Raw genomic sequence first — 12,591 nt, forward strand, 5'->3', positions numbered from 1 at the left:
GAGCCATCTCCCTCCTACTAAGCCACCTCCAGCAAAGAACGCCTCCTCATCGGTAGTCAGTAAAAGAAGCTATTCTCAGACAGCTCAGCGCACTCCACCCGCACATGTTCATCTCGTCAACGCTGAATCTCAGGGAATTCGAAATCTGAACAACTTTTGCAGCGCTTGTCAAAAGGCTCATTACATCGCCTTTTGTCCGTCTTTCAGTCAACTCAGCTACAATGACAAGATGGACATTGTTCGAAAGGAAAGACTCTGCTTCAACTGCCTTGGCAGGCACAACGTGCGCAAGTGCGAGATTCCAAAAGGCTGCAAGATTTGCGAAGAACGCCACCACACCCTGCTCCATCAGGGACCCAAGGCAACTCTACCAGCTACCACTGCGCCAGTAACTTCTCCAGCTACTTCTCCAGACGAACCGGAATCAACTGTCAGCCCCGATCAACCACAATGAAGGTTATGCAGGACCTCTCGGAGCCCACGCAGTCTTCTCAAAAGGCAATGCAACGCGTCTACTCAGACGGAAGTCACATCTCTACCCACTGTCTACAAGGCATCTCAAACAAGCAAGAAAGAAAAGACTTCTCAAATAATTCAAAACCCGACTTCTCTCTCAGTCAATCAACAGACGTCTCAAACAATCAAAGACTCGACTTCTCAAACAAGCAAACAACGGACTTCTCGTCCATTATCAATAGTTCAATCACGAGTAGCAGTGCTACTAGCCACCTGCAAGGTACTTGTCCTATCTTCAGACAATACTCAATATCATGCACGTATCCTCATAGATCCAGGATCGGAATTGACACTAGTCTCGTTACCAATAGTCAAGAAATTCGGGCTCCTTAAAAAATCATCTATGATTCCAATACTTGGAGTTGGTAGTGCTTCACCCGGCACAACTCTAGGTCTGGCTACTCTTCATTTACAGTCCACGCATTCGCCATCTCAAGTACAATTAGATGCGCACATATTGCCAAAGATTACCACTCACATTCCTTCGGTAGTGGTGGCCAACCAAGACTGGCCTCACATCAACAACCTAGAGCTAGCTGATCCGGACTTCCTAACTCCAGGTCCAGTAGACATTCTCATTGGCGCAGACAATCTCAGAAGCATACTCAAGTCACCTCGTCTAGTTATGAGAGGTCCATCGGAACCTATGGCGATACACACAGTGTTTGGCTGGGCGGTTCTCGGGCAAGCATCCACGGCATCTCAGTTGAAGCCGTTGCGATCTTTTCATTTGACCAGCAATGAGGATCTCCAAGACACACTCACCAAATTTTGGGTACTCGAGGAAGCTCCAACTACATCAGAGACACATCTCAATTTGGCTGAGTCAGAGTGTAAACAACATTTCTCTGCTACTCATCATCGAGACGATTCTGGTCGATATGTTGTCCGACTACCTCTCAACTCCGATATCTTACGGTTGGGTAATTCCAAGCTAACAGCGCAACGATGCCTTCAACGTCTTCTCAAACGACTCTCCTCTGATTCAACTCTCAAAGAACGATATTTTCAGTTCCTTCAAGAATATGAAGGTCTCGGACACATGGTGGCTGTACCATTAGAAGCTCCAGAACCCTCTCATACGCACTATCTCCCGCATCATGGAGTATTACGTGAGCAGAGCACCTCTACAAAGCTCAGAGTAGTTTTCAATGGATCCAGCAAGACGTCATCTCAAGTATCACTCAATGACATCATGCATACTGGTCCAAAGACTCAATCAGACATCTTCGACGTATTGCTTTACATCAGACAACACAAATACATCTTTATTACGGACATAGTAAAGATGTTCCGGCAAATAAAGGTTCATGAAGATGATTGGGACCTTCAACGCATTCTCTGGCTAGATCAAGACTTAACTATTCGAGCATATCAACTAACTACCGTAACATATGGCACAAGGTCAGCCCCATATCTTGCTTGTCGAATACTGAAGCAATTAGTAGCTGATGAAGGCGCTAATTATCCACTTGCAGTAGATACCATCCTCAAAGGTAGTTATGTTGATGACATCTCGGGTGGTGCAGAAACCCTAGAACAACTCAAGAACATTTCTACTCAATTAAATGACATGTGCCTCTCAGCGTGCTTACCACTTGATAAGTGGAAAAGCAATCATCCTCAATTCTTACCACCAAGCATCTCAACTCAACAAGAGCAGCCTGTTCATACGTTTGAAGATCTCACGTCAAAGATACTAGGTATCACATGGCATCCTCATGAAGACATTTTCTCGTTCCAAGGAAACATCTCATTCAAGCCAGCAATTACCAAACGCTCCATTCTCTCAGAAGTGGCCCAACTCTTTGATCCACTCGGACTCATCTCCCCAGTAATTATCAGAGCAAAAATCCTAATGCAACAACTCTGGCTGGAAAAGATTGGTTGGGACGACTCACTAACGCCTGAAATAATTCATCAATGGGATAAATTCAGAGAAGATCTCAACACTCTCTCGACAATCAAAATACCTCGGTGGTTACACTTGCACTCTCAAGCCTACTCAATACAACTTCATGGATTCTCAGATGCGTCTAAGCTAGCTATGGCAGCAGCAGTCTATATCAGAGTAACATATGCAGACAATTCGTCAGTTGTTACGCTAGTCTGCTCCAAAACAAAAGTAGCACCCCTCAAACGTCTCACTATTCCACGACTAGAGTTATCAGCGGCCGCTCTATTGGCAAATCTCGCAAACCATACTCAGAAGACTCTCAATCTCAGTGATGTACCAGTATTTCTATGGACTGACTCCTCAGTCACGCTCGCATGGGTAAAGAACAATCCAATGAGATGGAAGGAGTTTGTGAGCAATCGAGTATCAGCCATTCACGAGGCTGTCCCACATGCTCATTGGAGATTCACATCCGGTAAACTCAACCCAGCCGATTGTGCTTCTCGGGGCTTAAGCGCTTCTCAACTGACTGAACACACACTATGGTGGACTGGACCACCATGGCTCTCACTATCTCCTGAATTTTGGCCATCAACCATAGCACCATCTCCAGAGCATGATTTGGAAGAAAGACCCGGCATTTCACTCTCAGCAACGTCACTTCCATTGGTGTGGGATCTTATTGACTTTACCTCAAGTCAAATCCTTCAATGAAAATCTTTCAGAACTAATCAGAATCACGGCAATTTGTCAGCGAGCCATCTCAAGATTCAAACAAGTTCCAAACTCCAGTTTAGCCATCTCACCCATTAATCCAGCTGACTTAGAAGTCGCAAAGCTGTTTTGGATACGGGAAACTCAATGTGCATACTTCTCCTCAGAAATAAAGACCATTCAAGCTGGCAAAGGACTTCATAAGAATCATGTTCTGTCTCGACTAACTGCAATAGTTGACCACACTGGTATATTGCGAGTTGGAGGTCGTCTCCAGAATTCTCAACTGTCCGAGGACAGCAAACACCCGGCAATACTGCCCAGACACAGCAAGCTCTCAGATCTGATCATCGCAGATGCCCACTCAAGAACTCTTCATGGCGGTACTCAATTAACTCTCTCTCACGTCAGAAAGACTTGTTGGATCATCAGTGGCAGAGCCCCCATAAAGTCATTCATTCAACGATGCCTTGTGTGCGCCCGAATACGTGGAATTCGAGCCCAACAACTCATGGCTCCACTTCCGACCTCTCGAGTCACACCTTCTCTAGTGTTTGAGAACACTGGGGTAGATTACGCTGGTCCAATCACATTAAAAACTTTTCAAGGTCGAGGTGCAAAAACCTTTAAAGGCTGGATTGCAGTCTTTGTCTGTTTCACGACCTCAGCAATCCACCTAGAAGCAGTTTCAGATTACTCAGCAGAAGGCTTTCTCAAAGCTCTCAGACGTTTCACCAGCCGTCGTGGAATTTGCAAGACTATTCGAAGTGATTGCGGCACAAATTTTAAGGGTGCTGATGCCATTCTCAAAGACCTATTTCGTCAATCATCAAAGGAATCTCAAGAACTTCAACGGATTCTTGCTAATGATGGAACTAAGTGGATATTCAATCCACCTGGAGCACCTCATATGGGTGGAAAATGGGAAGCAGCGGTTAAGTCAGTAAAGCACCATCTGCAACGAACTATCTCAGACACGCTTCTGACTTTCGAAGACTTCTCTACTTTCCTCGCTCAAGTAGAAGCGGTACTCAACTCACGACCTCTCAATGCGCTTTCAGACGACCCAGAAGACATCTCAGCCTTAACGCCAGGACACTTCATTCGTGGAGAAGCTCTGACCACGATACCAGAACCATCTCTATGTTCTGTACCTGAACCAAGACTCTCTCATTTTCAGCGAATTCAAGAACGATTTCAAAAATTTTGGGATAGATGGTCAACGGAATGTCTTCAAGCGCATCAATCGATTTCTAAATGGCAGAAAACTCAAGACAACATCAAAGTGGGCTCATTAGTTCTCCTCACCGACGAGCGATTGCCTCCATCAAAGTGGCCTCTCGCTCGAGTCATTCAACTTCACCCTGGGCAGGATGGATTGTGCAGAGTAGTAACTGTCAAAACTGCTACCTCGACTCTTATTCGACCAGTTGTCATGCTCGCTCCACTGCCAATCTCTCCACATCGAGACGACTCACAAGAAGAGGATTCTAATTCCTCACATAGTTGCGGAGAACTTTTTTGGGCATGTAATTTTTTGGAGTAATTCGGAGAAAGATACATTAATTTTCAGCAAAAATAGAATGGCAACCATGCCAAGTTCATGATAATCCTATTCCTCCTCATCCTCTTTTCCTACATAATGATAGTTATTAGCTGTAAAATTGATAATTTTACAGTTTTCGAAATTTGCAAGGTCACCCGAAATCACTGATTTTATTGCATCCGGTATTACACCTTCACTATCGAGCTGTTTTACTATCTATTTTTTTTTAAATTAATTTGTTGTACCTTTTTTTTTTCAGCTAAAAAAAAATTCTGAAATTGCTTAAAATTCTTAGATAAATAATAAATGTCAAGATGGCTATAGATTGTCACCATGCAACATCCCACAGGTATTTATTATTTTATTAGAAATAGGAGAAAGAAAAAAAATTTTGACATATGCGCCACTTAATGAAATTCTTATTCATGCTTTTTTCTTTTCTTTACTGGGGCAAAAATCGAAATCATAGTTTTTGTCTTTATTAGCCCACAAAACATTATAATAGCAACTACCAATTATTCAATATTTTTCCGTTGGAGAGTATGCATTTTAATAACGTCTCTCGATGAGAGATCCCCTTATCTATTGTACCCATATCCTATTTCCAAATTCCTTTGACTTTATTCAGATCCAACTCGCAACGCTGTTCGCAACAAGTCTTGACTGCTGCATCAATCGCGATCATAATTTGTAACGCATGTATATATATAAAGAAAATTAATCTTTCCTGCCGAGTGAAATAATAAAAAAAAATTCAACGTTTTTTTTTGTTCAGTGCTACAGTGATATCAATTGGTGCGACCAGATTTTTCCTATTGTTTTTTTTTTCTTTTTCAAAATTTGTGTTCAGTGCTAGTGCCGTATTTAACTGTTAAGATCTTTTCAGCGATTTTGCTTTACAACCTGTGCTCCTACAAGTACGATATTTTGAAATCTGTGCATCTTATAAGGTAATAATTATCTTTCCTCTGTTTTAAATTCTATAATAACTTACAAGTTTCTAAGAAATGCGAGATTAAAATGTCTTCAATTATTCGCTCTTCCCCACGAAAACAAAAATTCGCTCTCTTTTTTTTTTTCGTTTTTTTTTTTTCAATACTTCCTGTCAACCTTTTCCCCACGATTTCAATATTTCGAACCAGAAAAAAAGTCATACCTTTTTCTCAACATGCTGGAGAAAGAGAAAGAGAAAAAAAAAATATATAAATCTCCAGTTTCCTGCAAAAATTTCGACTTTTCATTCCTCATTTGCCAAAACATTATTATTTATTTTTTTTTCGATAAGAAAAAAAAATTTTATATCTTTCGTTTACTCTAATAATTTCCGAAACAAAATTTTACAGGCCTCTAATTAGCAACTCCCAGAATGTAGAATTTCTCTAATAATCTAAAAATTTCCTTCAAAAATTTAATTGCTATCACTTCCATTCGAGCAGGAAAACTGTCACTGCTTAGATATAATTTACTCTTACATCTACTTTATAAACTTGAATCCTTCATCGCCCATTTATTCCCCTTTTTTTCGAATGACAAAATAAATTTTTTTTTTAATCATCTCTCGTTTAATAATTTTTCGCACCCCCTTTTTCTGTAACTTCATTTTACTTTGCCCATTATTAGAATATTAGTAAGTGTAGACATTAAATCATGAAAAAAAAATTTTTTTTCGACTAATTTGAGTATTGAAAGGAAAGGATTTTGAATATTTTTTTGTAAAGCAGCTGAATTTTCTTATATTTAACCAATATTTTCTTATTTTAAACGCGTAACAACAAAACAAAAAAAATATAATGTTGATGTGCTTTTAAAGTGATCACTGTAATGAGTCTATTTATAACGATAAAAATTGTACATAGCTCGTGACCTACTATTATTAATAAAATTTAATCGTTTTCTAATAATATTTTTTTTCTTGTTCCCCTTTTTTTCGAAAAGATTTACAGTTTATACTTTTCTCGTTCTGCTTAATTAACATTTTACTTAATATAACTGTTCCAATCGCACCTGTTCGCATGCTGCGAGAAAAAAATAGTGAGTTTAACAAGGGAAGAAGATTTGGTTTACTCGCCAATCTCAAAAACATAGTTTTCTCTGACTCGATTTATTGAATTCGTTATTGACGATTATCCGCGTTTATAGGCGTTTAACCCGCAACAGCAACTAAAATTGTAGTTAAAATAATTCTACTGTGAACATAAAAAAAAAATTCTTTGAGAATCCCAGCCCTTCCCAAATTTACTCTAATAAGAAAATTTCCCATTCGTTTGTAAGGTCGATTCCTTTTTTTTTCAATATAACGTGAGTAATTTACAACCTATACTACAATATCTTTTTTTTTTTTTACTTAACTATATAATCACTACCTTAATTTGTTAATATGCCCACGTTATAGATGCGAATAACACCTATTTCTGGCACGCATTGACTCCAATTAAAAGGGAGGAAAATATGGGTTCACGAACGAGAAAAATAAGAGAGACATCAACGACCAACAAACCTAATGAAAAAAATAACAGGGGAGAAAGGGGATAAAATTTAAGCCTGTATGGCAAAGGAAAAGGTGAGGGAGGTAAAATTCCGCAAGATCGGTGAGTTATTTAATTTTCCCTTTTCTCTTTTCCAGATTAACTTAATCATACTAATAAAAAAAAATTTTATTTAGATGAATTGAACTGTCGTCACTCGTCAACTCTGGAACCGTGTGTACCGAGGATAACCAGACTGCAACGTTACTCTGTCCACAAATAGTCATATACTAGCTAATTAATTATCATCATTACTTACCACTATCATTTACATCTATCTTTATAATAATTTTATCTTTATAATAATATAATTCTTTACTTCCTTTACCCCAGCGTTTCTTAGCATAAAACAAATCTTTTCTTTATACTTACACTCCTTCTCTTTTTTATTCCCCACTCAATTTTATTAAATATCCCGTGGAATTATGCACAGTCATTCGTAATTTATATTCTTACTTGAATAATACTACAAATTTTAATTATAAATTTATTATTATCACTTATTGATTAATTTCTCGAGCTGGAGAAAGAATTCATCGAAGTTTTAAGTATATGATCTGAAGCCATGCAATAGGAAGTAGCAGAAAGTAAAAGTAGAAAAATAGGTTACCGGTACCGGGTTTTCATGCAATATTTAAATTCTTCCTCCCACTCTCTTATTCTAACTTTACTTTGTTATTATTACCAACAAAAAAATCAGAGGATGAAATTTGAGTTAATTATATTCTTTATTAATTCCGTACGCAGTTATTGATACATTCAAAAATCATATTCCATTATTATATATATATTTTCTTTTTTTTTTGTTGCTAATTCACGTATTTACGACTATTTCTTTTATTTTTACATTATTTTTTTTTCACATTTAGAATTACTGGTCCATGCGTGTCATCTTGATGAGCTCTTCATTATTAATATTACTAATGATATCATCCAATACATGTTTTGGCAAGTCTTCTAATGGTATCTTGGTGTTTCTTGTCACACTATTTAACACCCGAATAGCTCGTTTGATAAGCTTCTCCCTGTATCTTGCCACCACGATTTTTTTCAACATTTCATTCCCATAGTGGCCGATCTTCTCTCGTTAAAGATTCTGAACAAAATCCTTATGCATCATGAATCGCCTCATCTCTTCCGTTGATGCTTTCCATACGTCGATAGGTGTTATTTCTCTTCCCCCTTGACGTATTAATACAGTTTTCTTCATTTTCTTCACTTCCTCTCTACATTTCACTTCATACTCCTCTTCATTTTGTTTCAAGTTCAGCAATTCCAGCTCTAGATCCTGGTTTATCATATCTCCCATAACTCTTTTCTTTATGAGGAACTGTCTGATTATCAAATGCGTCCAACTGACATGTCCCTCAGTGGTTGACCATATTTCATCCGGCTCTTTCTCGTATCCTGCAGGCAAATCATCATCTTGTCGCGCATATCTACAATATTGTACCACATATCTTCCCTTTTTATCTTTTAAATTAACATCCGCCCCATTCTCTAGCAGCACTATTACAATTTCATCATATCCTCTTGCTCCTGCTAGGTGTAATGGTGTTACGCCCTCATTAGTCGTCTGCTGGTTGACATCGGCTCCAAATCTTATTAGCATTTCCGTTATTTCTATCTTCCTTATGTGATCCGGACTATACAAATTGTTTCCTTCATACCGGTGAGTCAAAATTTTCTTAAATATCATAAACAGCGGTGTCATTCCATGGGAATCTCTATGATTCACTCTAGCCCTTTGCTTTAACAATGCATTTACTTTTTCCGATTGTCCATATTCCACCGCGTAGAATAATGGTGTTCTTCCTTTTTCGTCCTCAATGTCCATATTTACATCGTGCTCAATAAATAAATTAAATATTTCCATGTATCTCTGTCGTACGTCTAGATGCGCAGCTGTTACTCCTTCACGATTTCTTGCCTCTACCTCGACTCCATTCTGTAGCATATATTCCATTATCTCTGTCAGCCATGTCCTGTTCGCTCCTGCTTCTTGCCCAACAGCGATCACGAGTTGATGTATCGGTCGATTTCCACTGTCATCATTGTTCGAATTGATATTTGCACCTCGAGCTATAAGTAACCATGCCAATTCCGTGTTCGAATATTTCAAAATTCTGCATAATGGGACTATGGAGTTTGCGTGACTTGGTCCATTTACATTTGTATCATTCATAATGAGAGCTTTCACCGCCTTCCACTTCGTCGCTTCCATTCGTATCTATTGCTTCATTCATCAGTCGTTTCGCCTTCTCTTGTTCCATCGTCTCTCTTCTTTATTTATCTGCCAACAGAGTAATTTTTATCTATCATTGTTTTTCTTTCGCTTTATTTTAATAATAATATTGTTTATCGTATTAATACATCTTCAATTGTGGATTTGCTGAATCAGATTCTGAAGCAATATGCGTAAGTTTTATTTTGTCCTGATGAACTACACGTTTTTTTCCTTTTACCATCAACTCGACGTTTTTGTTGTCAAATATTCTGATTACCTCGTACGGGCCGTCATAATGATCCTTCATTTTATCCGTCCTCGGTTCTTTTAGCAGCCACACCCAGTTGCCGACCTCGAAAATTCTTTCTTTTGCGTTTCTGTCATAATATTTCTTTGATCTTTCTTTCGCTCTTTCCAAGTTTTCTTTCGCCAGCCTACAAGTCGTTTCCAGCGTGTCAACTAACTCATCCAGGTAATCATGGTACGATCTTCCGCCCGCCGCTCCTTCTCGTGAAAATTCTGATGGCACTAGCGCGGATCTACCAAAAACGAGCTCATGTGGAGTATAATTTGTCGCCTCGTGCACCCCCGTATTATACGAAAACATCGCAAAGTCGAGCCATTCATCCCATTCTCGATATTTGTCTATAAAAGTTTTTAAATACTCCGTAAGAGAGTGGTGACTCCTCTCAATTGACCCATTAGACTGCGGATGATACGTTGTTGTATTCAAATGCCTTATTCGGAACAGATTACATAGACGCTGGATCGTATCACTCATAAAATTTGTTCCTTGATCAGTCAAAATTGCTCTTGGTGCCCCGAACAAGCAAATTACTTTTCCTGCCAATGCCTTTGCTACATCTCCAGCTTCCTGTTGCCTGAGTGGAATTGCTATCCCGAATTTTGTTAACAAATCCTGTACAGTCAGTATATATTTGTAACCCCGCCGTGTTTCTTCTCGTGGCCCATAAATATCCATGGAAATTTTTTCAAATGCCGTCTCCGGTGTATCAGTAATCATCATCGGCTTCTTAGGCTTTACGTGTACCAACTTTCGTTGTTGACAAATGAAACAATTTTTTACGAAATTTCTCACATCTTGTTGCATCGTTCTCCAGTAAAATCGAGTTCTTATTCGGTGATATGTCTTTGTCATTCCTTTGTGTCCTCCAACTGCGGACGTATGATACTCTCTCATCAGTGATCTTCTGTTAATAGCCTTGGGTACCTCCAGTTTTCCACCACACACCGTTATTTCTATATTCTGTTCCTTTACAATCTCATGTAACTTCTCAGTGTAGTAATCTTGCTGCGCTTTATTTAAATGATCACCTCCCGTCGGAACTCTCAAAGTCTTATACTCTTGTCGTTTTATCAGTATCCCCAAAGACTCCATAATCATATCTATTATTTTTTCTGATGTACGACCACTAGCATCGACTGAGTGGACCAACCCCAATCCGTGTCTTTTCCGCTTATTTATTATCAAAATATCACCTTTTTCCAGCTGAGTTCCTTGTAAATTTGCCATATTTATCCACTTCATCTCGAGTAGCACGTCCGTTAAATCTGAATTCACATCCCCGTTGGCTGGTACAAAGAAAGCGAAATTGTCGTTAACATCGGTGACATGCTATCTTGAATGTTTTAATTTTAATTTTTCTTCCGGGTTTGTACAGTAATCATTCGGAACATCCCATTCCATTAATGAGTCTCCCGAATCTGACTCTAAATCCGTGGAGTCATTAACACAAGTGCTTCTTGCTTTAAAATCTTCCGATAACAGGAATCGCCATGGCTCGTTACCATTCTTGCCATCTTTTCCATCGAAGTTTTGTTGATACTCATGTCCCGAATCTTCGTGCTCCATTGGCATTTCCGCATATTGCTCCAACTCGCTTTGTGTCAACTCAAGCTTCTGCACTTCAATTATTTCATCTCTCTTTTTCTTTCTCGCTTTTCCTTTAGCAGCTGATGATTCCTTGATTTTTCCTTTTGCCGTTACTCTGCCTTCTTCTGACGGTTGTTGTCTCTCCGGTTCCTGCCTCGCTTTTTCATCTTTTTCCGCTTATTGCATCTTCCCTTTCATTTTTGCTTTATTTTTACTCCGTTGCGGACGACTACTGGCAATTTGTGGTTCCGCTCCAGGTTCTAACGCTGATCTGGACGGCACGTAATACTCCCCACTTCCATCACTTGCCATTCCCCGTGCTGACTCGCTGTCACTGAGGGGAATCCGTACCACCTTCTTGGGCCGCGACTTACTTCCTCTTGGACGTCCCCTTCGTCGCACTTCTTTTTGTTGTTGTATACCCGACGGGCCCGGATTTGGAGTAATCACAGCTGGATTCGGCTTATCATTTCTTCTCGTATCATTGTCAGTCCTCATTTCGATGTCAGATTCTCCCGATGATGTATTATATTGATGATCGTCCGTTCTTCTTAATTTCTTCTTTAAATTTTTGACCTTTCCTCTCTTACCTCTTCCATCAGCTGATGAGTGTGTTGCTGATGTTTCCTCTCTTGCTCTTTTACCAACATTTACTTCCACCATTGCCAATAATTCACCGTTTTCGTTTCTCACCGGGTTTCGTGATAAAGCATCCGCATTTGTGTTATTCTTACCTGGTCGATGGATAACTTCATATTCATATTCTTCTAATCGATTTACCCATCGCCGAATGTGCTGTCCGGGGCTTTTTGTAGACTTGAGCCACTGCAACGGTTGATGGTCGGTAACTAATGTAAATTTCTTACCAAAAATATATGGTCTGAACGTGTCAACAGCATACATAATAGCCAACAATTCTTTCTTGGTCACTGTGTAATTTCTTTCTGTCTTTGACAAAGCTCGAGAAGCATAACTTATCGCTCTATCTTCTCCAAGTTTCCCTTGGCTTAATACTGCACCCAATGCAAAGTCTGACGCATCTGTAGCGACAATGAACGGTAATTCAAAGTTCGGATACTGCAACATTACATCTCCACATAATTCTTCTTTCAGTATTTTAAATGACTTTTCTTGAGATTCGCCCCATGTAAAAATAGCGTCTTTTTTCAATCAATCCGTCAAAGGCTTCGCTTTACCTGCAAAATTCCGGATGAATATTCTATAATATCCTGCAAGTCCAAGACATTCTCGCACTTTCTTTTCGTCCGTTGG

The 12,591-nt window shown here is 39.3% G+C and overlaps 1 protein-coding gene across 1 annotated transcript; it reads left to right on the forward strand.

Annotated features, from left to right (window-relative positions):
- Positions 1–450: 450 nt before the first annotated feature.
- Positions 451–4,673, forward strand: LOC130665915 (uncharacterized). Its single transcript, XM_057466545.1, has 3 exons — positions 451–736; positions 789–3,082; positions 3,168–4,673. Exons 1-3 carry the CDS (start codon positions 451–453, stop codon positions 4,671–4,673), a joined length of 4,086 nt encoding a protein of 1,361 aa, XP_057322528.1.
- Positions 4,674–12,591: the final 7,918 nt, after the last annotated feature.

The sequence above is a fragment of the Microplitis mediator genome, chromosome 3 (genome assembly GCF_029852145.1).
Source record: "Microplitis mediator isolate UGA2020A chromosome 3, iyMicMedi2.1, whole genome shotgun sequence".
NCBI classification, from domain to species: Eukaryota; Metazoa; Arthropoda; class Insecta; order Hymenoptera; family Braconidae; genus Microplitis; species Microplitis mediator.